Source organism: Varanus komodoensis, unplaced genomic scaffold (genome assembly GCF_004798865.1).
Source record: "Varanus komodoensis strain SLA01 unplaced genomic scaffold, ASM479886v1 scaffold8, whole genome shotgun sequence".
Taxonomy (NCBI): domain Eukaryota; kingdom Metazoa; phylum Chordata; class Lepidosauria; order Squamata; family Varanidae; genus Varanus; species Varanus komodoensis.
In genome coordinates, this window is record NW_025336481.1 from 20255730 (window position 1) to 20281725 (window position 25996).

Below are 25996 nucleotides of genomic sequence, written 5' to 3' on the forward strand. Positions count from 1 at the left end.
TCTCAAGTTCATATTTACCCAGAAACTTTGAGTATAAATGGAAGGTGGGATCTCACCAGTTCATACTACATGGTACAGAAAAAAGCTTATCGTTTGAAAATGTCGACTGTTTTAGAGCAGCAGCCCAAAATCTAACTGGAACTTGCATCTTGGTTCACATTAATCTGATTTTATGTTACCTATATTAATTATCAAGTCATGTGTGGGCTCAATTCAAGGGGCTGGTTTTTACCTTTAAAAGCGCTCAGTGGTACAGGTCTACAGTCTCTCATTAAATACCTACTCTATGTACCTGCCAGAGCACTGAGATGTACTTCTGGGGCCCTGTTCCAAGTCCTTCAGAGTCAGATGTGCGGAGGGTAGGCACAAGAGACTGAGTCTTTTCTCTTGTGGTACTCTTATGAGAGGTGTGCGTCTGGTCCATTTATTGGTTATCTTTCAATGGGCATCCAAACGTTTTCTGTGTTTTTGGATGTTACTTCTTAATTATAATTCCTGACTGATGCTATTATACTTTTAGATTAGAGATTAGCAAGTAATTTTTAGATTCCTAGTAGTATATTGGATTATAGACTGTACTTATTTGCTAGACTATTATTAGTTGCTGTGAGTAGCTAATATAGCACTGGAGGTTGCAAATGCTAGTAATAGAACGCTATCCTATACATGTCTTCTCAGAAGCAGAGCTAATTGAATTTAATGGTATTTATCCCCAGTAAGTGTGGATAGAATTGCAGCACATATCTGTGGAGTAAACTATCCTCTGTCTTTAGACATTACATTTCAGCAGTTCTGCAAGGCTCGTTTGTGAATCACTATGTAAGAGAATGGTTTTAACAGTGATATCTTTCTATGTTTTTTTATTGCTTCAGGTGGGATGGTGGAAGGACAAGCGTCTCAAGATGAAGTATTATGTCTGGCCTCGTTCTGAGCTGTACCCTAACTGTGAAGAACGTGAGGATGATCATCTTAGCATAGTCACTCTAGAAGAAGCACCATTTGTTATTGTGGAAAATGTGGACCCACTAAGTGGTACCTGCATGAGGAACACTGTCCCGTGCCAAAAACGAATTGTGACAGAGTAGGTGCCAACACGATTTTCTCCAGCTGGTTCCTTTAAGCATGTTTCTCCCTGGTGTTCAATACTGGCAAAGCCAACAGACAACCAGGATACCACTTACACCAATACAATGCTCAGTTTAGCTTGCCTCCCTCTGCTACTCAGCATTAACTATATCAGGTGGTCTTTTCAGTGAAGGATATAGCGGGGATGGGAAGAGAGGAGCTGGCAATTACAAGGAGAGTTTTTCCTTAATTCTAAATTCTGACATAGACCATTTTTGTTGGAAATTAGTGCTTTAGTTTAAAAAGAAAAAGAGAAATCACAAGATTATATTTTTCTGTATTTCTGCTTATAACGTTCAGTTACTGTTACCTGGGAATACTAGGCAAAATTTCAGTTTAGAAGGAACAAATCTGGGAAATTTTCCAAGAATCATATGGAATATCTCAAAGTGAAGGATACATTGGAGAATTCTTACATTCTGAGAATTCTGCCCGGTGGAAAACACATTTTTGTATTTTCTCTTGTAAAATGTTCTGACTAATTCTGCTTAATTATGTTTTGTTGTGATGGTTTAGGAACAAGACAGATGAGGAGACTGCCTATATCAAGAAATGTTGCAAGGGGTTTTGTATTGATATTCTCAAGAAAATCTCCAAGTTTGTGAAGTTCACGTATGACCTTTACTTGGTAACCAATGGTAAACATGGGAAGAAGGTCAATGGAACATGGAACGGAATGATAGGCGAGGTAAGCCATGGAAGCCTGTCATTTACAAGTTCCTCACTGGATTAAACAAGAGTATATTACTGTTGCTTGCTTCTTGTCCCTAAGATAGAAACTATCCATCATGCTTTCCAAATCTTCATATCAAACTTCAGTTTTGCTGCTTAGAAAAATAGTCATATTCGACTATCAAGCAATTGAATGCTACTTTACATAAAGGTAAAATGTAAAAAAAAAGTTAGTTTTTTTTTAAAGAAAAGGATATGTAAAAACTGTGCTGAAAGGGCGGGGGGGGGGGAGATGAAAGGTAACAGAAATAAGGCTGTATTACATTGCTTATGTTTTATTCCCAAAGTATTTCGCATGCATGCACTCAGAAATTAAACCCTTAGTTTTCTATTGAAATGCCCCCACCTGTCTCCCAATCCATATTGTACATTGTCTCTGATCCATAAACCTCATATGTGCTGAGCTTGACCGTTCCTTTAAAAGGGTGAATTCAAAGGCTGAGTTAAAGTGTTCAAACAAAGCTCTTCATTTTCTGGTGAAATGTTAAACAAATGCAGTCCCTCCCTGAACTTTTCTTTCTCACTGATCTGACCTTTCATTCTGAATTTTCAGATATGTTGTAAAATAATTCCTGGGCAGCATACATCTTCTGCCCCTTCCCAGTACAAAATATACCATCTCCTTTCTTTTTACTTCCAGTTCCTATCCCCAAATGTGTTGTCAACTCTTTGTGCCATTGCAGCCTCTTTCTTGCCTTTAAAATACCACTGTAAACAGGGCTTTCTTTCTGTGCCATATTCTCCATCCTTGTATATACCAGCCTGTCAATATCCATGAATGTGTGGCTGTCTGTTGCCTCAAGTACACAGGAAGCAACGAGGTAGTGGATGTTAGAATGATGTCATTTTAACATAAGTGAAAGCATCCCTTATTCTCGACAAATTTCCTTGTCCTTCAGCTACCAGCTATGGAAATGAAAGTTTAGAAGATGAAGACAATGAACAGAGTAATTGACTAGGATCTCCTTTTTCTTTCTCCTTACCTTAGGTGGTTGCCAAACGTGCCTACATGGCAGTGGGATCCCTTACAATAAACGCAGAACGTTCAGAAGTGGTAGATTTTTCTGTGCCCTTCATTGAGACAGGAATCAGTGTAATGGTGTCACGAAGCAATGGGACTGTCTCACCTTCTGCCTTCTTAGGTAAAGTTTTCTTTGAGGCACAGCACAGGGAAAAATGTCATCAAAGGCTGCCAGAACTTTTGTCATTCTTTTCCAGATTAACAAGCAAAATTCACAAAGAGGCTTAATAAGTATGTTTATGCACTTGGATATTTTAGTCTGAAACCATGTGAGATTGAGAATTATTACAATAATAAATTAGAAACTTGACCGTACAGAACTAAACATTTCTGGTATTTAATGCATAAGAAAAAATACTTGCAGAACAGTACTTGGCATATTGACCATCGGCTCTGCATAACAGTAGTATGGTCTACAATTTTAATCATTCGCATCCATTTCTTCCTCTTTCGTGCTACCTTTGCCTAGTCAACCTATTGCGGTGGCATGACATGTGGGCATTTAATGTAAGAAGCTTCTCCTATCACTTTGGATTTTGTATCCAGAGAATGTGAATGGTCTTAGAATCACAGAATCAAAGAGTTAGAATGGGCCATTAGGCCATTGAGTTCAACCATGTGCTCAGGAATGCACTTGGTAGCTAGCCTTCCTGAGGGTTGGCTTTCCAATATCTGCTTGAATACCTCCCATGATGGAAAACCCATCACTTCCCTAGTCTTTGTTTCAGGACTGGTCCTATCATTAGGTGGAATGAGTTTGCTTCCTCAGGCAGCACATGCAGGCCCTGGAGATGTGGAGCAGCAACATGGAGTTAGAGCACAGAGCTGTGTGTGCTATGTTGCCTGCCTGATGGTTTCAGGTGGAGAGGAAGATGCTGTCCAACTAGAGTAAGAGTCAACCTCCAGCCTAATTGGTTTCTGTACATGGAAATGGAAGCGGGTGTCGTCTTTCCTATTTCTTCAGACAGCAAAATGTTTTGGGCTGCCTCTGACTTGTTTACATGGTTTGGAAATTTTTAAGCCACTTTTTGGCAAACCCTCCAAAGCAGAATGCTGTCAAACACTGAGGCATAATTTAGAAACACAGGTGAACTATTAAAATCAATGAAAACAGGGCAGTAACAGAGAAATCACGACACCAAAGAAGCTAGATAGAAAATAATTCCTACACATGGTATGCATTGCTCTGTTGCTCCCTTGGAATCAGATGGACAGAGAGGTATAGTTGGACATCTTTCCCATTTTGGTAACATTGCACTGAAGACTTCTGAATACCTCTTCCAGTGGTTCCATGTAGATGTTATGCAACATGCAGGGCATAAGGTAAAACCTTGGGGGACTCCATAACCAAAAGGCCGAGAGCGGTGGTCCACCAGCACTATCTTCTAGATTCTGTCTTCCCTTTAGGGTGACAGTCTGCACAAAATAGTTCCACTCACCCCCACCTAGGAAATTAATCCAGACGGATTCTGTAGTCAGTGGTACTTAATGCTGCTACAAGCAGAGCCAACAAGGATACTCTTCTGGTAAGTTTCCCAGTTAAGGTCATCAACCAAAAACCTTCTACCAGTTTCAATTCTTGGTGCCTGCTGATCCATTGAAATGAATGAAACTTACGTTAGTCAAGATGGTCACTTCAATGGGTCTACTCTATGTAGGACTAACATCGCTTACTACCCTACTTTATCTTTTCATGTCATGAAAAGCTGCACCTGCTTAATTTCTGCATACCATCCTGTTGTTATACATGGAATATAGGAGCTGGTTAAAAAAACCATTGACAACCTTCTGATTAGGTTAGCCTTCACATTTAATATGGTTTGTATGGGCTCTCTGTATGCTTTAATTCTCTGGAAAGGCATAACAAGAGAAGAACGTAGGACTGGGTGTGAATTTCAGCTTTCGGTAAATCACAGATTTTTTTGTTTTTGTGTTTTCATTAAGGCCAGTTTGTAGTCCTTTTGGCAGACAGAGTAGGCATGCTTGAAAACCTGTGGATAATGCCCGCTGACATTGCAGAAGCTAAAAGTGTAGTTTTTTGGGAATTTCAGTAGTATAGTAGTATTGAATAGGCTTCAGTGCCCTGTGTGGTTCCTTCCACTTACTCATGATCCAATGGACCAGAAAAATTACAAAATTACCAAAAAAAATTTGTTCCAAAAATTACAAAATTAATGCAAAGTTAATGCAAGTTTAGAATAACAGAAAGCACAGGTGCTTAACTGGTGTGATTTGTTCAGGTTGCTGAATCTGACTTTTCTTGGTGTATACGTCACCCTGCATCTAGGCTTTCATCCCCATATTCAGGTTCAAGTTCCAAAAGGTACAATGAGATGTTTCTGCCTGATAGGCAGTATGCATTTTGAAAACGTTCCTGTACAATAATCATCTGCCCCTTCCTCTTCAGAACCATTCAGTGCTGATGTGTGGGTGATGATGTTTGTAATGCTGCTCATCATCTCTGCGGTGGCTGTCTTTGTCTTTGAGTACTTCAGTCCTGTGGGATACAACCGGTGTCTGGCTGATGGCAGAGGTAAGGAGAAACATCTTTTACCAGGCAATCATTAGGGTCTTAAGGGTCCTTCTTGTCTATCTTTCTGGGCAGTGGGAAGGATTATTCTAATTATGCATAAATGTAAGCATTTATATATGGTCTTTTTTTTCTGGGTACAAAGAAAAGAAGATAGAGTCATGAATAATAGAGAATCTCACTGTATCTCTTTGAATGATAGTGCAGCTACATGGCTCACACAGATTGGGTGCAAGTACATTGTGCCAGAGTTGCAAGAGATTGTCTGTCAACCACTCCAGTTTCTCCATTGGCAGGATGCACTCATAGGCAGCATCTGATAGGTTCAGTTGCTACTAATCAACCCCGGTAAAGAAAAAACACTTCAATTTAAAATGGCATGCCTGCCAGCCAGCTGCTGCAGCAGTTGCTTTTGGCAATGGCAGGAAGCAGAGGAAGAGGTGGTCTAGTGTTTTTTTTTTAACGGCTAAACTCTCTTGGCAGGGCAAACTTGGCCAGGGGTAGCTCCTGCCTGGAAAGTGCCTTGTTCATGGCACCCTCATTGCCTCTTTAGAGCCTTCCACTTTGCAGCTGATTGGAAACTAGCAGCCCCATCCTAAGTACGTTCACTTGGAATTTCCCCAAATTAAATGCACTACTGTCAAATTGAAATATTAATTCATTTGGACAAGTGTTGAGATTTGAATTGGTACCCAGCAAATGTTTTGCAAATTTTTTCATGCATATGAATTTTAGTCTTAATATCTACAGTGATGGCAATCCTTGATTAGTTTTCCTGCTTTGCTTCTGCGTGCCTTAGATTTCTTGGCTGAGTAACTGGAAAGTTTGCTGAGGATGATGAGGCTAATATTATAATCTTATCAATGTAATATTGCATTACTCTATCTCTCATTATACTAATTACATTAATGGAATTATTTCCTTTCATAGAATTACCCAAAGTACCTAATGGAGCCCCTCTGCACATTAACCTCTTAGAAATTAATTCACTTCCAGATTGCAGTGTATATCAGAAAGAGGGCATAAAATGAAAGAAGAATAAGAAAGTCACACTAACTGAGAGATGCCTGACTGAATAGGGTTGTGTGTGTGTGTGTGTGTGTTTTTTTTTTTTTTTTGAGGGGGGTGTGGGAATCAAGGTAGAAAAGATGAGCCATCGCCTATGTCATACTCAACTACCTGAATATATATGAGATGTGTTGACCATTAATTAAAATGTATGTGTTTCCAAGGAGCAGGAAACATGAGGTTTAAGCATTGCCTTTCTCAGGGTGAGCACGATGGAAAAAAGTGGGAGCAGTGAGAGGGGAACAGTGAGCGAAGGATGCCAGGCTGAGTGCTCTTTTGACTAGATGATTTATGAGTGAAAGGCCAAAGGCAGATACAGAACATAGATCATATAAACAGAATTTGGATGCTGGTTTGCTCCTGGTACTCTCTCCTTAGCTTCATTAAGCTGTGAAATGGCCCCCTACCTAAGTCCTTCTGGTTTACCTACAGGCTGATAACATTAAAACGCTTGAACTGAGCTATTTCTGAATCTTTTTACCCACTTGCCAATTTGGCCTTGAGCAGTCTTATGTCACCAAGCCTGAAGAAGAGAGATCTGTAATGGGGATTTAGAGCCTCATGTATAGCAGTGCTGAAGGGAGCTGTGGCCTGCATACATGGGACACTTCACAGTCTAAGGGCATGTATGCAGAATTGTCAGTATTAATGGAGATCTTCACACAGATTTCCTGTACACACAAAGAAGCAGATGTTTCTTAGTACAGGTAACAGAATAGGGTTAAAATAGAAGTGACTGGTAAATAACTTGAATGCATTTATTTGGCAAAACTGGGTCCTCTATTTGAGATGGTGATAGGATAGTTTATTGTGAGCAACATGCCTTGTGCAGACCAATGGTAATACAGTAGCATGTTTCTTTTTTGACAGCAAACACTATGTTTAAGGTTCCTTTAAAGTTTCTTGAGTAGAAAGGAACTCAAAGGAATATATTCCTTCACTCCCATTCACTTCTAACTGGCAGTTAGGCAACTATGACTCCAATTTCCTCAAAATCATTTGATCGGTGGTATTTGACAGGGTTATTTCTCCCACTGTTTTGAGATCCTAGGAACTAGGAGTAGGCAGTAAGTAAACTGACTTGCCTGAAGAATTTGTTCTTTGTGAATTCAGATATGAACTTATCTGATCCACAACTTCTAGACTCACGTGTGTATTGGAAGAGTTATTTGGGTTTGCAGTTCTTCAAAGGTTTTGCAGTTCTTCTAAGATACAACTCCTCTTAGCTCAAAAATAAAAAGTGTACAGAATGTATAAGATATGTAAATGACCACATATATTCAGACATATATACTCTGAAATATATTTAGAGCACAGTTCCATAGGTTGAATGCTCAGTCAGTGGAAGGTTTTGATCTTAAGTCCATCTTAAGCCCTGCCAGTAAGAGCCAGGCAGGAATAAAGGAGACATGGAGCATTTACAACAGCTCCATTCTCCTTTATTGTATTCTTAAGTACAAGCATCTGTCCAGAATTTGATCCTGAGCCTACTTGACTGAGAGGATGGAGACTGAGGCTTGTGCAACTGGCAAATCCATGCCCTTGCTCTCCTCTCCTCTCCTCTCCCCTCCCACATCCTGCCCACTGCCATGTTCCCTTCCCTCCATCCTGTCCTCTTCTGTTATCACAGCAGCAATTTCAAGAGAGGAGCTGCTGTGAACATTTCTTCAGCTTCTAGGAAGTAGGATAGGAAATTGTCATTGGGGCTTTCCCTGAGGCTGCACTTCTGTCTGACTTCAGAGGGAGAAATTCCCAATATTCTGTGACCCCTCTGATGCCACCTGGAAGCCACAGGATTGCTGTCTTGTGAATGTAAAAGCTGAACTGGGTCAAACCAAGGTTCCATTGAGTCAAACATTCTGCTCACACAGTGCCAGCCAACTGCCCACAGGATCCCATAAACAGGACAGGGGTGCAACAATACTGTTGTGCCCAAGTTCCCTAGCAACTGGTGCACATAGAATACTGTCTCTGATATTGGAAATAGCATTTAACCATTAGGACTTCATACATTTGTTTAATCTTTCAAAGCTGTTCAAATTGGTGGCCATTGCTACTTCTTATGAAAGCAAAATGTATAATTTAACTATGCACTGTGTGACGAAGTACTTTTTATCTGCTTGAACTTCCGCCAATTAGTTTTATGGGATGACCCTAGGGTCTGATATCATGAAAGAGAAAGGAAAATGTTTCCCTCTCAACTTTCTCCACACCATGTATAATTCTGTACACCTCTATCATGTCTTCCCTTACCTTCTTTCTAAGCTCAAAGATCTCAGCTGTTGTAACCTTTCCTCATAAGGGAGTTGCTCTTAGAAAATGGACTTCTGTGAGATAAAGTATGACCAGTGAACTGTCAGCAGTTGCTGATTGCAAATACTGGGCTACGTGAACCTTCATTTGATCTGGCAAGTCTCTTCTTCTATTCTTAAGTACAAGCATCTGTCCAGGATTGCAGTCTTGCCTTAACTGTTAGAAACTGATAATACATTCTTATTTTGTAAAGTTTAGCCACATCCACTTTCCATGAGAATTATGGTAAAAATGCATAAAGACAGGCAGACTGACAGACTATGCAAGGTTGAAGTAATGCAGAGTTGTCAACAATAATATCATGTGAGTGTGTAGTGGAGTAAATTTGATGTCTATAATTTTATTTATTCACCTTTTTCTTTCCTTTAAAAGTTCTTAACTTGCATCATCAAAATTTAAAAATGCAAATTGCAAGCATCAATACAGAGATAAATTAATTTGCATGCAAAAATAAATGTTGATGAAATGCTTCACTGTAAAGTATTCAAAAATCCAAGAAATGCAAAATGGATGTTTCTCATAATAACTTATCTCATCTGCATTGCATATATAGGAGCTAGATTTGCCATCAGATACATTCATTGCATTCTTACTGAAAGTCAGTTGGGGTTGTGGCATAGAAAGCTGCATTAATAAGCATAGCTAATGGACTTATGAACTAGGTTCAAGTTCGCTCTCTGTAGAAGGGAACAGCGCGACTGTCTCTGCCTGGTACTTCACAGCAAGGAAGATTAGTTCAGAACACAGTGACCTTGTAGAACTTAAAGTGCATTTAAAAAGCCACCTGTACAGGAGCTTATTGAACAGAACAATAATAATTATGGAAACAAATGTCATAATTTGTTATTGAGCTGAGCCAAATTCAGTTTCCCTCATGGGAGTGCTCTTAAATATCTTCAAGCCGTAATGTGAGAAAGATGCATGTATGATCTTAAGCATGACTCGTGAAGTTCAGTTTTTACGTATGCTGAGACTCTGAGAGCATGTGCATATACTTAGGTTTCAGGAGTAGCTTGTGAGGTTAACCACTCCACTGACCCATGTTTTGTGGTACAGTGCTTCTATTGATAGACATGAAAGAGCAGATGCTTGTAATATACGGACTTACTAAGTCCAATGACATTTTTGTTACATCCCACCTTTACTCCAAGGACCTCCTTGTGACCTTTTAGCTCCACTTTCCCCAACTTGGATTAGACTACAACTCCCATTATGCCCTTTCAGCAGGCCCACTGGCTGTAGTCCAACCCTTCCGGATGGTGTCAAGATGGGGAAAACTGCTTCTACCTCACAGAAACCCAAATGTTGGCAATTCATCTGAGACATGAACAGCTACTTGGCCTAGATCACTTGCAGAGAATCTAGGTCAAGTGGGGATTTGTATCTGGATTTCTCACATGCAAGCTCACTTCTCTACCCACTGTGGTGTTTGAACAGAACATTAGGGGCTTTTACTCATTTTGGAGGTGGAGCAAGGCAGGATCCAGGCATTTTTCTTCAAAGCAGTTCTCCTGTTGTAGGAGTTGATTACATTTCCCTCTGTTTTAGCTATATGATTTTGTGGACAGGAAATGTAATGTTCCTTCCTTTCTTATGGAGAATATTGCATGGAATGTGACATGTTGTGCCCACATGTTTGTCACATTCAGCAATAATCTGATATGCATGACACAGCCTTGTCTGCCCATCACATTCACACAACTTCAGATACCTTTTAAAACTTGGGTTTTAAAGTTTTGCCTTTCAGAGGGGATTTTTTTCCTTTTACTGTGGGATCACTTAAGCATACTACTCAAGCAGCCCTTAAAAGACAATGAGTGAACACCATCAGTGTTCTCCGTGCTGTGGAATGCTTGCTTTTTGTTACTGTTAATAGTATTCATATTGTTATTTGTGTGAAGCTGGTATAGTTTAGTTTTTAAGACTAGTAAAGGCAGGCTGCAGTCAATACTCATGATCACCCTCCTCAGTTATATGGGAATGGTTTATTGGGCAACCATCTCAGATTGCTTCCACCATGAATATAAGTCCTGGGATTGGATTAGATGTTATGCAGCCAAACCATGCTTTGAGAGCACCCAACTGGCTTGTGCCCCCCTCTGCTGTTTCTACCTGCCGGAATTCCTTCTCATTTTCTGGTTAGGGTTAACTGCTGTTCTTTTTAGGCCTCAACAAGCTCAACCATTATTTCTACTCACCACAACTGGATTCTAAACCAGACTGGAATTGATGTCTAATCCTGGCTTCAGTCCTTGGTTTGGAAGGTAACTGCGTAATACTAGTTGAGATTTAACACTGCAGCTGTAAGTCTATACTCCCTGGAATGTAAGGGAATGCCAGTGAGACTTACTTCTGAGTAGACACACAAATGGTGCTATAAATCACAGTTAGGCAAGAGGGAGGAAAAAGAGTGTGCAGACACATGAGCTTTCAATCACCAGTCCAATGTTTTGGCAACCAGGCAGCTTGCAGGAGGAAAATGTGGGATTTTTGTTTGAATCATCACTTAGAACAATGGACCTGTCAATCCCCTCACTCTCCGTGGTTATATCTTACTTATTTTAGAGCCTGGAGGCCCTTCTTTCACCATTGGCAAAGCTATCTGGTTACTGTGGGGCCTGGTATTCAACAACTCTGTGCCGGTGCAGAATCCAAAGGGGACGACCAGCAAGATCATGGTGTCTGTGTGGGCCTTCTTTGCTGTCATCTTTCTGGCCAGTTATACTGCCAATTTGGCTGCCTTCATGATCCAAGAAGAGTATGTTGACCAGGTGTCTGGGCTAAGTGACAAAAAGGTAAGGCACTCACAACATGACTGTGGTGTTTTCTTGTCATAAAAGCCTCTTTATCTGACACATGCTGAGTTCCTTTAGCAATGTAATGTTGTACCTGGGTGACTTCAAGCATACTAGGAAAAAAGGGAGCCAAGTTCTTATTTCTGATTTTTAAAACTGGGAGCTAGTCGATTTGTGATAAATCTAAAACCAAGTTTCTACAAGTGTGTGCCTCCCAGCGGGGTAATATCCTATTGAGCCACCTGTGTTTGCCAAGAGCTACATGAGCCGACATCTCCAGCATCTAGATTGTGGATGTGTCTTGACTTGGCCACATGGCCCAAGGTTCCTGGTCTCTTCCCAGTTTGCATGTCAGGATGAGCATTTAGAAGCCAACAGACTAGTTCTCTCCTAGGTGTTCTTCTTGCATCCTGTTCCACCAGAATCTTGTCTCAGACGCATCTTCCAAACACCACATCTTGCTCTCCTGCTTTCCAGTCATGCAGCACTTTTAAAAATGGAGAAGTGTTTTTTCATCTGCATGTTTTCCTCCCATAAGGCACCTTCCCAAGCCTGCTGCTATCCAGGTGAATTGGACCACATCTCCCACCACTGGCTAGGTTGTTTGGAAGTGATGGGAGCTGCAATTCAACACATCTGGAGGGTACTAGGTTGGGACAGGCTGCTTTTATTATTTCTGTGAAGAGGGCGAATTGAGGCAAAAATTCACTCAAAGTTCATGGCAGGCAGTATTTAAGGTGACTTTTCTCTACACTGGACCACCTGTGTAAGCCCTCTCCTATGCATAGTTTTATGAAAGTAAGTCCCACCGTAGCCAGGGCACATCATTGTAACCCTAGGCTATATTATATTTCTACTTTATTTCTTACATGTATGTATTGTAATGTGATGCTCATGATAATGTGGAATCTAAACAAGTTAAATAAAACTTGTTTATGGGGGTGCTTGGTCTGGGAAAAACCTCTCTTATACATATCAGAATCAGCACCAGGGATGTAGTTCTTTCCTTCAGAGTCAAGCCAAATAGGGAAAAATGCGAAAGGTAATATCTGAAAAATAAAATGAATTCAGAATTAGTTAATTTATATTTTAATTCATATTGATTGAATACAAATTAAATATGAGCTAAATAGTTCATGCTTATTTTTAAAATACTGGATTAAACAAATGCTGCACTACTTGGAGATTTGGGATTATGCTGTTAATAAGCAAAGGGGAAACAAACATGAGAAGAAAGTCCTCTTTCACCATCCCTTCTCTGAATATTTATTCTTCCCTGCTTTCGTTTAGCTATTCTCTGGATAGCTTTGCACTTAAATAAATTATGCATGCAGGTATTTTATGCTAGGCTGGGCTTCTTAGGAGCATTTGACAGAGGTCAGGAAGTTGTGGTCATAAAGGTGAGAGCAAGCCATGGAATCCTTCTCCATATGGGTTATGAAACTACCATATGCTGTAGTTTCAAATTGATCATAGTTGCATTGGTTTCTTTGATGTGTTTGCATTATTCTTATTCTTCATCATGAACTTTGCATGTGTGCTTCAAATCAGGTTTGTTTGATTTATAGGCGCATTGTTCCAGATTAAATGTGCGCAAGATGGATGGTGCGTCCCATATCCTTAATATTGCCAAGATTTGCAGTGCCTTTCCTATTACCCATTCCATCCCCGGTTCTGACTTGGCAGAGCATCTGTGCTGACAGGTCTTGGTTCAGTGGCCACTAATGGATGAATTAACATATATAAGAGGCACAGATTCATTGCCAATAAATTCAAAGCCTGAGGCCAGTAAGCCTTTCTTCTTGTATGTTTATTTTCTTTCAACATGTTTGATGCAATTTACACCAATGACTGAATGGCATAATTGTATATTCTGTACCTCCAAGCACTATTCCGATTGCTAGGTTTTTGGATTCAGGGTCAAACAATGTGTAATTTTGTAATTCCATGACTGGAATGACTGGATCATCTTTTTCAGTTGTAAAAGGACGTCACAGGGTTCTTCTTTTGTTTACCCGCTTGTTTGGATTGAGACTGCATCCTGTTGTAGGATCTTCCATAGACTCTGATCCTGCCTCTGCTGGAATGTTGTCAGTGCACCATGGTGGGAAAGGGCTGCCAGGAGGCTGCTGGTGGAAACACACAGGAAGGCTTCCACTGCCATTAAAGGGTCTCACTGGAACCCAGCATGCTTGTAAGCACATACATGTGGACAGCTATTTTGTTCCTTTTAATTCATTTTCAGTATTTATGTTCCAACAAGGGTTCTAAGGGTGATTTACAAGGAAAAAATTAAAACCATAAGACAAAAATGCAACATGAAAATTACATTTTAAATAAACAGAACGAGGGTATGAAACTAGGAAAAGAGAATAGCAATGGGAAATGTATCTTAATACATTCTGAAATAAATATTTACAATAGAAAAGTCTTGGTGTGGGGAAGGATTTTCTGGTACCCTGATGGTCCATAATGGAGGCACCAGGCCTGAGAGTAGGCAGGGTTGACCTAGGGCTCAGTGGCTGCTCTGCCGGCCCCTTCTGCCTTCGCAGCATGTGCCACAGCCAGAGTGCAGGAACAGGCATCCAGAATGAATAGTCAGTGTGGTCCACACAGAACCCTAACTCTAACCCAACACATAGCTTAGAGGTCTTGCTTATCTTTGAACGTGCCTTTACATTTGTTGAAAATTCTCAAGAATCTGGATAAAGACACACTTTCGCAATAAAAATAATGTTGCTGCCCTGATCCCTATTCTCATTCTTTCTCACATACGTATACCTCTTCTTTTTTCTAAACTTGATTTGTCCATGTTATCTGGTTCAAAACATGTTCTTTTCAATATTTCAATCTTAAAATCCATGGCACATAAAATCTTATTATTCAGCTAGGCCCCAAGATACAAGACATAATCTAGCATAACACATCCTTACCTTTAAGCACTGTAATAGCCTAGTTTAAAAATCAGTAGGATTTAACTTAAAGATAAGTACATGTTCAGGAGGACTGAGTTATAGGCTGTGATTCTGAGCATACTTTCTGAGAAAGTAAGCTCCTTTCAAATCAATTAGACTTGCTTTTGAGTAAATATGTTAAGGATTGAGAAGCCAGGTGGCACATTCTAGTTCCCAAAGCATACCGCAACATTGTGGGATATGAAGTACAGGGAGATATCTTAGTCAGGGCAGGAACAGAGTTGTTTATCTTTAAATTCTTCAGAGAACTCTTACAGTGTCTGGATGTGTCAACCCACTGATCTTTCGTGCCCTCTAAGGAGGGGACTGCTGCAACTTCTAGAAAGTAGGTAAAACAGAACTAAAGTGATGCATATTCAGACACGAGGTTTGCAGCAGAAGTGAAGTCGCAGCTCAAGATTTATCACAAAGGTTTTTAGATTTAGCCTTTTTAAAATTTAATTTTCTTATGCTCTGTAATAAAAATTGCTTTGTTGGAAAAAATAGACTAATTAGTTCTAAGACTATGAATGCTTAAAGACATCAGTGGGGGATACATTTCAGGATTCCACCCCCCTCACACTTTAAATTCAGCTTAAAGTGGAACAGCTTAAAACACTGGTATGGCTGTGCTCTGCTTTAACTTTGATTCATTCCTCATAGGATCCTCTCTCTTCTACAATGCTGCAGGGATTAATGGTGGTAAAAACTTGTAATGGAACTGATTAGGATTAATGGGAGTATAAATGTGGTTCTCTCCCCACACCCCACCTAATACTTCAAGGCCCAAAGAAATGCAAAGAATAAATACGCTATCTTTTGGGCTTGATTTCATTCCTGCTAGAAAAGTTGATTGGAAATCTACCACAGGAGCCTGCTCATTCTTGCAAGGATGGGAAGGATTAGTTAGGACATGAAGAAAGTGCCATGCTTTCAAGGTGTTGTTCTAAATTCCTCTTTGGCCAGGTTCACACACCACTAGCCATGCTGACTAGGCATGCTCTTCTGCTTAAACCACTTCCTGTGGTGTGGCTTGTTTGTGAGCCACAAGCCATCCATGGCTTCTCATTTTCTTCTCTGTCTGTAATACCACATTCCTTTTCAACCATCTTTTTGGATCAGGCCAAAAATCCATTCACTCCAACATTCTGTTTCCAGGAAGCCTACGTAACTGAAATGCAGGCAACAGCTCTTCCCTTATAGGCCTAACCTGGTGTTTCCATTTAGCTCTCCTGCGTTTGATAGTCCCAAATTCCAAGTTCAGATTGTTTGTTTGTTTGTTGTATTTATACCCTGTCTTTTTACTACAAGGAACTCAAGGTGGCTTACTTAACCATCCCCCTCTTCCTCTCCATTTTATCCTCACAACAACCCTATGAGGTAAGGTAGCTGAGAGTCAGTGATTGGACCAAAGTCACCTAGGGAGCTTCATAGCCAAGCAAGTATGAGAATTCAGATCTCCTGAGTCCCAGTCCAGTGTCCTAACCACTAAACTACAATGGCTCTCAAATAACGTGTGTAGAGTGATACCTCAGCTCACGAATGCCTTGGTTCACGAACAAATCGGGTCACAAACAAAAATTTCATTAACATTTTGACTTGGGTCGCGAACTCCGCATTGGGTGGCAACCCAAGATCCCAGCCATCTCCCCCCTCATCCCCCCCCCCCGAGTGGGGAGATGGCCACAATCGCAGTTGCTTTTGTGCAGGGAAGGTGTGTGTGATCACGGGCGCTCTCCTGCAGGAAAGATGAGCGCAATCTCGGCCATCTCCCCCGTGGCTGTGCTGTGCTGCGCCTGTCTTTCCTGCAGGAGCACGCCCATGATCACGCACGCCTTCCCTGCATGAATGAAACTGCGATCGTGGACATCTCACCACTCAGGGGGTGGAAGATGGCCGCAATCGCAGTCGTTTTTGTGCAGGGAAGGTGTGCATGATCACGGGCGCGCTCCTGCAGGAAAGACAGGTGCAATCTCGGCCTTTCCCCCCACCCCCACAACCAGCACAATCACAGCCATCTCCCCACCCCCAACGCGCCATGTTTGCGCCCGTCTCTCAGTCCCACAGCGTGCCATTTGCACCCATCTCTTCCTCCCCCAGTGCGCCCGCGATTGCGCCCATCTCTTCCCCCCATTCCCCAGCGTGCCAGGATGACAGGCACCTGCAGGGATGACCGGCACAGTCTCGGTCGTGCTGGGGTGGCGGGGAGATGGCCGTGATCTTTGTTGTTGTCACTTCGCTTCACATTTTTCTGATTTAAAAAATGGTTACAGAACGGATTAACCTTATTTACATTGAACCTTATGGAGAAATTTAACTTGGCTCATGACCAATTTGGGTCATGACCAGAGTCCTGGAACAGATTATGTTCGTGAGCCAAGGTACCTCTGTATATTGGATCAGGGCCATGGCACTGGCTGGGTTTAGTATGCTGGTGTCAGACTTTTCTCACCATGCAGTTTACTTGCTAGAAGCTACTTTTTGCTCTGCTGCAAAAACATCCAGAGGTCTCCACTCCTGTCTTAGATTGTACTAAGAGAGTTGAGGGGCACCCTGATAATGGTGCCTTGGCTGTGTAATCTAAGAACAGCTAAAAGATCTATGTACCACAACATGCTCTCCCTTTACTCAGACATACATACGGGTTGGACTGAGTTTTACACATTGTATATTCTATTAAGCAAGTCATTTTTACTGTGTTCTAAGTGTTTTCAGTTCAGCCACCTCAGTCTAATAGGTACAAATTTGCTCTGGAAGGGCCAAGAGCTCATTGCAATAATCCCATATTCACAGTTTCTTTTCCAAGCGCAGAGAGCCATCCATGTGGCACTCACTGAAGATCACTGGATTGTTCCCACATCCCTGCTGGCTTTCTAATCTCATAATTGGCTTTTGTCCTCAAGGTTTTCTATTTTTAAAAGTTAAAAAGCTGTGAGAATACATGCTCTGTATTTTTAAACTTACTGTAGTAGGGGAAAAGAAATTCTCTTTGCGGACTTCCTAACCCTGTTGCTAAACTTGCACAGGCTTCTCATTTCCTCCTCAGTGCTTCATTACTAAAATTCTCACAATTAAGCTGCCTAATTTAACCCTGATTTATAACACATTGGATGGGGAGACAATGAATTGGTCACTTACATTAACCTGGCTGGACTGAGATCAGCTCCACATGTTATGCAGATCCAGTAAAAGGGGAAATGTGTGAAAAGAGGTAATTCATTCATATCTGGTGTGATGTCCAATGAAAGGCATCACACTTCTCTTTCAAAAAGGGAAATGCTGCACATTTCTGATGCACATATTTTTACTTTGTGATGAAAAGACTGTTGGTCAGTTTTGGCACTAACTTTTTGCATCAATAAACTGACTACTGGAATTATTCCCACTGTGTGAAATTATTTTGCTGGAATAGAACATCTGTGCAACACTTCTTCAATGGCATTCATTCAAATAAATGCCTTTGGGTTGCTGCAAGGAAGTTGCATGAAATGCATGGTCAAAAATGAGCTGTTTCATTCAATAGAAATGTTTAGAACTCATTCCAGCCAATACTTATTTCTAGCTGAAGGTGGAACATGTGCTATATTGATCTTTAGCAGTTCTTCGATCACACAGTCAAAGCATCTTTGTTATCAGGATCTCATCGCAGTGCTAGGTCGCATGGTCATTATTCTCTGGTTTCTTCCCTAATTTTGATTGAGTATACAGAACTGGATGGTATTTAAGATAGGATTTGAGTCTAGATACGAACTGCTGTTCTCGTCTGTTAGGCAGCTTGTCAGTTCTTACACATGACCATTCTAGCGCTGAAGAAACAATATAGCCTAGCAACAAGGTCAGTGGAGAGGCTATGTAGTGACCTGACTGCAAGATTATTCAATACCACCAGCGAAGAGGCAAGGTAGCCCTGAATTGGGATGCAGCCTGGTTAATGTAGAGCATGTGTATTTTAAGTAATTTATTTTTATTTGATTCACAAATCTATATGTCACTAATTAGCAAAACATTTGAAGTGGTGAACCTAGTAACAACACCGATAAAGTATGACAATCAGGTTCAACAATCAAATAAAAGCAGATCAGCATAGATGTAGATCATGCAAAAGGGACCAGACAAACTACAACCTTTACACTGTACATTTTACAGTTGATAGCTGTATGTGATGAAAAGGTTTTTTACTCTGTTTAACAAGGTCAACTTTCTTTAAATTTGATAATTATTTAACCCCCTTTTATGTTCATTTAATCTCATAATTGTTTGCTAATTATTTCTACTCTTTGGCCTAACCCAGTCACACCACTTGGTCTTTCATTTTTTTTATTCATGTATTCCAACTATACTTCCCAGGACAAACAGTGGATTTTTTTTTAAAGAATGCACATTTCAGAAGGCCTGTATACTAACATTATTTGAAAAGTAGTTTGTTTCCCAGTTATGGCTCATGGGATTACATAAAGGTATGCCTGAGTGCTAATAAATAAATAAATAAACAAATAAATAAATAAATTCACATTTCTGAAAAGATGAACACAAGTTGATCTGTTCCAAGAAGCCACAGCCAGCTTGGGATTCATGACCTCCAGAGTCAATATTCTACCCAGAAACCTTTTGGATAAGCCATGTGGAACTTCTTCCAAGGCTCTGAATTAGATAACAAACCACATATGTTCTAACTAGCATTAAAAAGCATTAAAATGTTTTAATAAATAAATAATAAATAAACTAGGGATTGTGCAGTATTCTGGCAGATTCAGTTTTCAACATGGATATCGTGCCTCCATTAATGTTGACAATGATTCAGAAACTGCTTTCTGGCCCCTTTTAATTTAATTTTCACTGGTAAAAATTATCAGTATCTAAACTCTTGCACCAGCTCACCATATTCAAATGGTATTCCACAGAAAACCTATGAAAATATCAACATGGGATATGTCTCTCTGTGCACATTCAAATGTGCATCCCATAGAAGGCCATAGGCAGCAGATGCATTTAGATGGTTGTTTCAGGGCATCTGATTCTCATCAGCTAGGACATTCTCTGTATTTGAATATATTCAGGGCACCCTTTGGAGTGCTGGGGTAAATGGGGCAGAAAAATCTGCAGAAATGAAGGGGTGTGTCTTGAATTGCAACTGCATTCGTCCTTTGTTGGTAGATGTGGCATACAGGGCTGCCAGTTCGACTAAGTGCAATTGTGCTGTCATTTTAAATTCTGTTTTTGTTGCATTTTAAATCCTGAGTGTTAAAAGGGCATTATAAAAGTTCCATAAGTACACAAATAATCATCTGAATGATTCTGGCATAGGCACACAGCTCCTTGTTTAATGTGCTTGTGTTTCTACATTGGTGCTTAAGAATAGATGTGGAAGTATTTCCTTTACCATAAAATGATATGAGGATGCATTTCATCAATGAGCTTTCAACAGGGAGTGTTTTCAGTATGGATGTGCCCTATGAGGTGCAGGCACTGCATAGATCCCTTGCATGCCCATGTCCCTGGCAGTTCGCTCAGTGGAAAGTGACCATCTGAGTATTGGCATCAGCTCTCTGCTTTCTGCATTGGCTGGCTTTGTGCTATGAACACAGAAAAAAGAGGACTTTTTCTTCGGCCGGGTGTTCCTATGATCCCCACTGTTGCCAGTTAGTGCTTTAGCGCTAAAGCAAGAGAATGGAAAGGTGTAGTATGCAAAGTCTTTCTGTGCTTCCCTCACCTCTGTAGGTGAGGATAATTGTAGTTCCTCAAGCATTAAAATTCATTTGCAAACTATTGCACAGGGAGAGGTGCCAAGAGGGATAAAGAACTGGAACCAGGGAAGGAAAATCTGAATGTTTATATACAGCTGGATTCTACTCTAGAGTTAGAGAAAGACCTAAAGGGAGTATGATAGAGGTAGCTGATGAATCTGCTAGTTAAAGATTTCTCAGGGCCTCAAATGATGTAACCCCTGTTTAATGGACTGCCAGTAGTCCCCATGAGCAGCTGCTCTTTTCTTGCCATGGTAGAAAACAGGCCAGGATGGTGGTGGTGATGGCGCCCCCATATGACAACAGCAGAGAGGACTTCACTTCTGCCAGCCAGCCTGAGCAGCAGGAGATGCCACAGTGGCAGCCAGTGAGGGAAGAAGAAGCAGTGCCCAGCATTGGCTTCATAGCTTGGACAGGGAAGGAGGAGAAGGAAGAGTCCAGGAGACTGTGGAAGGAGAGAAGTCAGGAGAAAGGGCAAAGGGAGATGAGAGGAGAGACGAGGGAATCATAAGTGGGTGTCTCAACTTGAAGAGCACTACCTACCCTCCATGGCTGGGTTAAACGTGTTCTATAAACCCTAGGAGGCTTGCTCTTGCTCCAAGAAGATTGGCAGGATAGTTCCTTAAGCCTCGCTTTGGAAAGGGTGGAGTTGATGGCAACCAAGGAAGGGATTGCTCCTGAAGGAAAAACATGAGGCCAAGTTCTGCATGAAGCAGTTAACCTTACATTTTTAGGGTGGTTGGAAAAGAAGAAACCAGGGCAATCTACAGCTCTACCTAGTGGGGTAAAGAGGCAGACACTCCCATGAAGGAGAAGCTAGTGGATGGGAATCATATCCAGGATTGTAAAGATACTCCCAAGACAGTGAGGAGAAATAAGCATTGAAGTTGTATCTTACCTATTATGAAGTGGTCAATAAATCCAACAGATAAAGGGAGGGAGACCCACACACACCTTGTTTGACCAGCAGCAACAGCCTCATGGTTAGAGTTTCCTTAGAATACCAGGATTATTTACTATGTTTACTAATTATTCATTTTTATCAACATCACACTTCATTGTGTGATATTATACAAAATAAAAGAGGAGTGACACTTGGACATATATAATGTTGAATAATTGTAAATTATGCAAGGTCAAAGGAAATAATCAAATCACACAGGATTGGCTTGATTTTTAAAAAAATGCAGTGTTTTGCTTTTTGTTTACAGCCTTGAGGCAATTGCGGTATAAAATGGGACTTGCATATAATTGCTGCAAGATAAATGAATGCTGAAGTTTGTGAGGCATTTCCTCATACTTACTTGACTTTGCAGGCATTGGGATGAATTGCAAAGAAGACATGTGGCATACTAGCAACATAATTATCTGGCATGTTAACAGTTTCGTCAAAATTGGTTGGCAGAGATACTAGAAGAGGACATGAGGGTGGATTGTTTCCATTGCAAACTCCTATCTCATATGTGAAACTTAGCTAGGGCAGCTGCGAGAAGCACCAAAGAACAGCTTCTGGTTTACCAAGCAGTTGGTTGGATGCCTTTGGACGTTCAGAGCATCTTAGGCAAAATGATTTATGCATGACAACATTTGGAAGATGAAATCTTGCTCTCTTATATGCTTTTGCATAGGCAAGACTGACTCCAGGTTTATTTGGGCCCTCAGTCACCAGGGTATTAGTTGATCCCTTTCTCCTGCCCATTTAGTGCCACCAATAGCTTGAGATAGCTTACAGCAAATCCCATTTAAGATCACAAAAATGCAAAATGAATGAACACAGTCTAAATTATTAAAACAGCATCTGCACTTAGGGTGAAATGGAGGGTCCACCTTCTAGCTGCTGGCTCTTGTGTCTTTCACAGCTGCATCATGAATAGGAAAGCAACCGGCATAGCAGTTCTCTATGTGGAGGTATATCGTGTGTAGAGGAAAGCTTTAGGCATCAAATTACTTTCTGTCCTGTTAAAGGTAACATAGGCCTTTTAAAAAGTTGGCAGCTGTAGATTCAACAAAATCAAAAATAAAAACAAAGTCCCATTAGAAAACATTAAATAAAGAAATGCAGGAAAGATGAAGTGGTAAACAAAAGAAAAAGACATTTTCATTTCTTTTCCCACATGTTGCAATCTTAAGGCTTCCATTTCAGAAATCACTGATCAAGGAGTCAGTTTCATTGAACACAGAGGGATCTACTTTGAATAAACATTATTTGGGTTGGGTAAATCCTACTGACATAATTGGACTTCCAGATGTAGGATGGATCATGATGTAAATATGCTACAGTTAGATAGGCACAAGGCTTGTGTTTAAATCCCAAAGTGTTGAAAAAAAATTGCTGCTAGCACCACTGTTTTATTTTAAAATCGTGCAGCAAAGTTAGTTATTTGCAAAGACCTGGTCAGGTCCCTTGCAGAAGGGCTCAGTGGCTTCTCAAACTGACTTTCTTCCTAAGGAGAAAGAAAGTTATTCTAAAAACCCAGCTAAACCAGTTGTTGTAAATGCCTCCCTTTCCTCCTCTCCCACCCTTGCCTTTCTTTGTAACTGATTGCCTCCACCTACTCTGAGCACAGGGAAAGAGAGAAGCAAGAAATCAAGAATTGGAAGGGAGAAGAATTCTTACACTTCTAGTGCTGCTGCTGTCCTTGCAAGGTGGGGGCAGCCCCTATTTTTGATAATTTGCACTACCGTTCTGTGGATGCTGCTGGGAGGAGACCCATAACAGCAATAGGAGGCAGGTGCATATCCACCTTGACCATCTGATGAAGTTGGAGAAGAGTAACCCCGTTGTAGGATATGGGCTCCAGGAGATGCTCGGTCATACTGATACTGATGTCTGGTAGGAGTACGTATAGATTCAGACAGGTCAACAGAAGAATCCATGGGCATTTATTCTCCTTCCTTGCAGACATACCATGTCCATAGTCTATTCAGCTTTGCAGTACATTATGAAAACAGTTTAAAAGGTGAATCAGACATGCTGATAAAAAGCCAAATACATTTTGTATCAAAATGTATACATTTTGATATTCAATCCCTTATCAGTAATTCAGATTAAACGGGACTTTAGCTAATGGTTTCACACTGTCATATTAATAACAGACCTTTAATTCTTGATACCTATCAGAAACGGGCAACTTCAGCCATTATGATGATTGTACAATGCTGGTGGTGATTTTTTGATACATGCATATGCACCCTATCTGTCCCAGAGAAGCAGACATGGGGCTGAAGCCAGAGTGTATTTTCAAAAGCCATGAGAACACTCCCCCTGCATTATATTGTTGCCAATTTGGTTGTGTTTTATTTCATTATTTCTCAGTTCACAAATGATGCAAACACATGAAATTATATTTACCTGTTGAAATCAAGTATTGCTTATCATGTTACTTCAAGGAGCACAAATAAAGCCTGAGAGTTGTTGTGTCTCATTAAGTGATATTATCGAGTTATGGAAAGCAATGTTTGAGCACCAGTCTTGAGGGTTTATATCTTCCATTGAGTATTTGGGACAGGCTCTGGATTATGGTGGTGCACTACCAACTCTACTGCTGAACAGTCTGTATGAAATGAAGGAGGTACTGTCAACTTTCCTGTTGAGATCTTCCAGAATGATCACTTATGGCTCCCATGCCAAGTAGGTGGGCTTCCTGAACAGCCAACTGTTCTCTCTGCAAAGGTGGTGGTTCAGTTAAAATGGTCCACCCACCAAAGCTAATGGATACTGATGTGTTTTGGGGCCGGGGGGGAGGGGAGGGTGGGTTCAGCTTCTGTTAAAACTCTGGTCCTTCTAAGAAGCCCTAAAATTAATGCAAATTATTGTTTCTGGGACAGGACAGCTCAGTGAACTTCCTTCTGTAAGCTCTTTTGCCCTGCCCCATTCTGGAAATGAACAGAAATGCCCATCTCCAGTTCTTCCTAGAAACACTAAATCTCCAGCAAGCATGTCTTGGCACAGCACTCCATTGGAAACTGCCCTGTGCATTTTGCTGAATGTTGCAATCACTTCTCTATTTTAAAATGCTGACAAAACTTTGCAATACAGGTAGTAACATATAAAAATGCATTGTATTCATAAAAATATAGTTACAAAATGTGCATAGGAAAATGTGTATAGTAGAACTGAGCACAAAAATAGATGCACTTTTTCATGTCGACTTTTAAAAATGCAACTCATACTGGAACTTGTCCAAATGGACAGGACTGTTAAAATGGGAAACTGCAAAACTGAAGTTGGGAAATTCATTCTTATCTAGTACCATTCTCTGAAAGGGGGCATAATTATAGAAAATAGTCTTTCCTTCCCCATGTCCAGACTCGCATCTGACACCAAGCTTTTCTGATTGTCCCAGAACCCCATGTCCTGATATGCACCATGCCCTGACATAGAGTGACAGCTTTCTGGGAGCAGCTTTCCTGGTCTGCTGCTGCCTGACCCAGTTCAGCAGCGGCATTGTCCCCAGCACAGCCCTCACTTTTCCTGGCTCTCTAAGTCTTATTGCATTTGTCGGTATTACTGGCTCAAAATGCATTTGTCCAAATCTCTAGGTAGAGGGGCAGAAATGAAGCTTTTCACCAGAAAAACAAGTTTTTCTGTACAGAGAATGATTTCTGTGTGAAAATAGGGCCTTTTCTTCAGTCCCTCCCTTCAGTCCTCAGGCCCCCAAGGCAAATGAGTGGCAGCCGGGCATCAATTCCTTCAGTATTGCAAAGACGAAGCTTGCAGACTAATGATGAATATTTATATGTATGTGAGTTCTTGTCAAGTGTACCGCCGAAGAACTCTGTGTTTAGGTATCACACGGGTCCTTGCAGTTAATGTTTAAGGGTTCCCTGTACTAGACTGCAGAGCTGAAAGTGGGTCCTGGTGGAGGGGAATGGTTGCCAGCTGCAAATGTGCAATTGCCACTGACCGAACTATTACCATTCTTGTCGATTTTTGAAAAATGTAGTATTTGGCGCTAATTTGGCACCCTCCGGGTATGCTGCACTACATTCCCCAGCCAGCAGAGCACATCTGGAGTGTGTTGGGTTGGGTAAGGCTGCTGTACTGCACTCTTCAATGATTTTGAATTGACAGCTCTAAAGCTGAGCATGTTCTGTGTTGGCTGAAGGTAATGCCAAACAACCTGCTATAAAGCCTTCTCTTGTTGCTGGCTATTTCTAAAGTGGCCGCACAGCTGCAGCTGAAAGCACTGGGATCATGGCCTTGTTCTGAGCCACTTTATAGAGTAATGGAATGTGCTTGGTAGTGCTACAATATAATTGTGATCCATGCAGACATAGAGACACTCTCCCAACAGCAGGTGTACAGAGTAAAGCACATCTAAGTCCTATTGATTTCAGAATGACTTACGGGTGCATAGTAAAATTTGCTTTTATTATTGGTTTTTATTTTGTTCCCTTAGAGGCAGTTCTTCATTCTATGATATATCTTATTAGGCTTTTTATGTCTACCAAGATTTTTTAAAATGCTGGCCTATATTTCAGTAAATAAGATTTTTCACCCATTTATTAGTGGCACAGAAATACTCACACTGGTGCAAATTTCTGCTCTTCACTGACCTGAGCAGATTTTATTTATTGTGCCAGCAAAAGGGATTGGTATTACCATGGAAAAGTTTAATACTGTTGGTAGAGTTCAGTACACATCTAAAGATACTGATTTGTGAAGTATATATTCATATTGGTAGACTGACATTTTCTACAGCAGAAAGTGA

At 40.8% G+C, this 25996-nt stretch overlaps 1 protein-coding gene across 1 annotated transcript in view; it reads left to right on the top strand.

Moving 5' to 3' along the window:
- Window positions 1–25996, top strand: part of GRIN2B (glutamate ionotropic receptor NMDA type subunit 2B) — a 263568-nt gene that overhangs the window by 219804 nt on the left and 17768 nt on the right. The window contains exons 5-9 of the mRNA XM_044455269.1: window positions 873–1081; window positions 1642–1813; window positions 2846–2999; window positions 5286–5411; window positions 11355–11584. Of these exons, the coding sequence (XP_044311204.1) occupies window positions 873–1081; window positions 1642–1813; window positions 2846–2999; window positions 5286–5411; window positions 11355–11584 (891 nt within the window). The remainder of the gene's footprint in view (window positions 1–872; window positions 1082–1641; window positions 1814–2845; window positions 3000–5285; window positions 5412–11354; window positions 11585–25996) is intronic.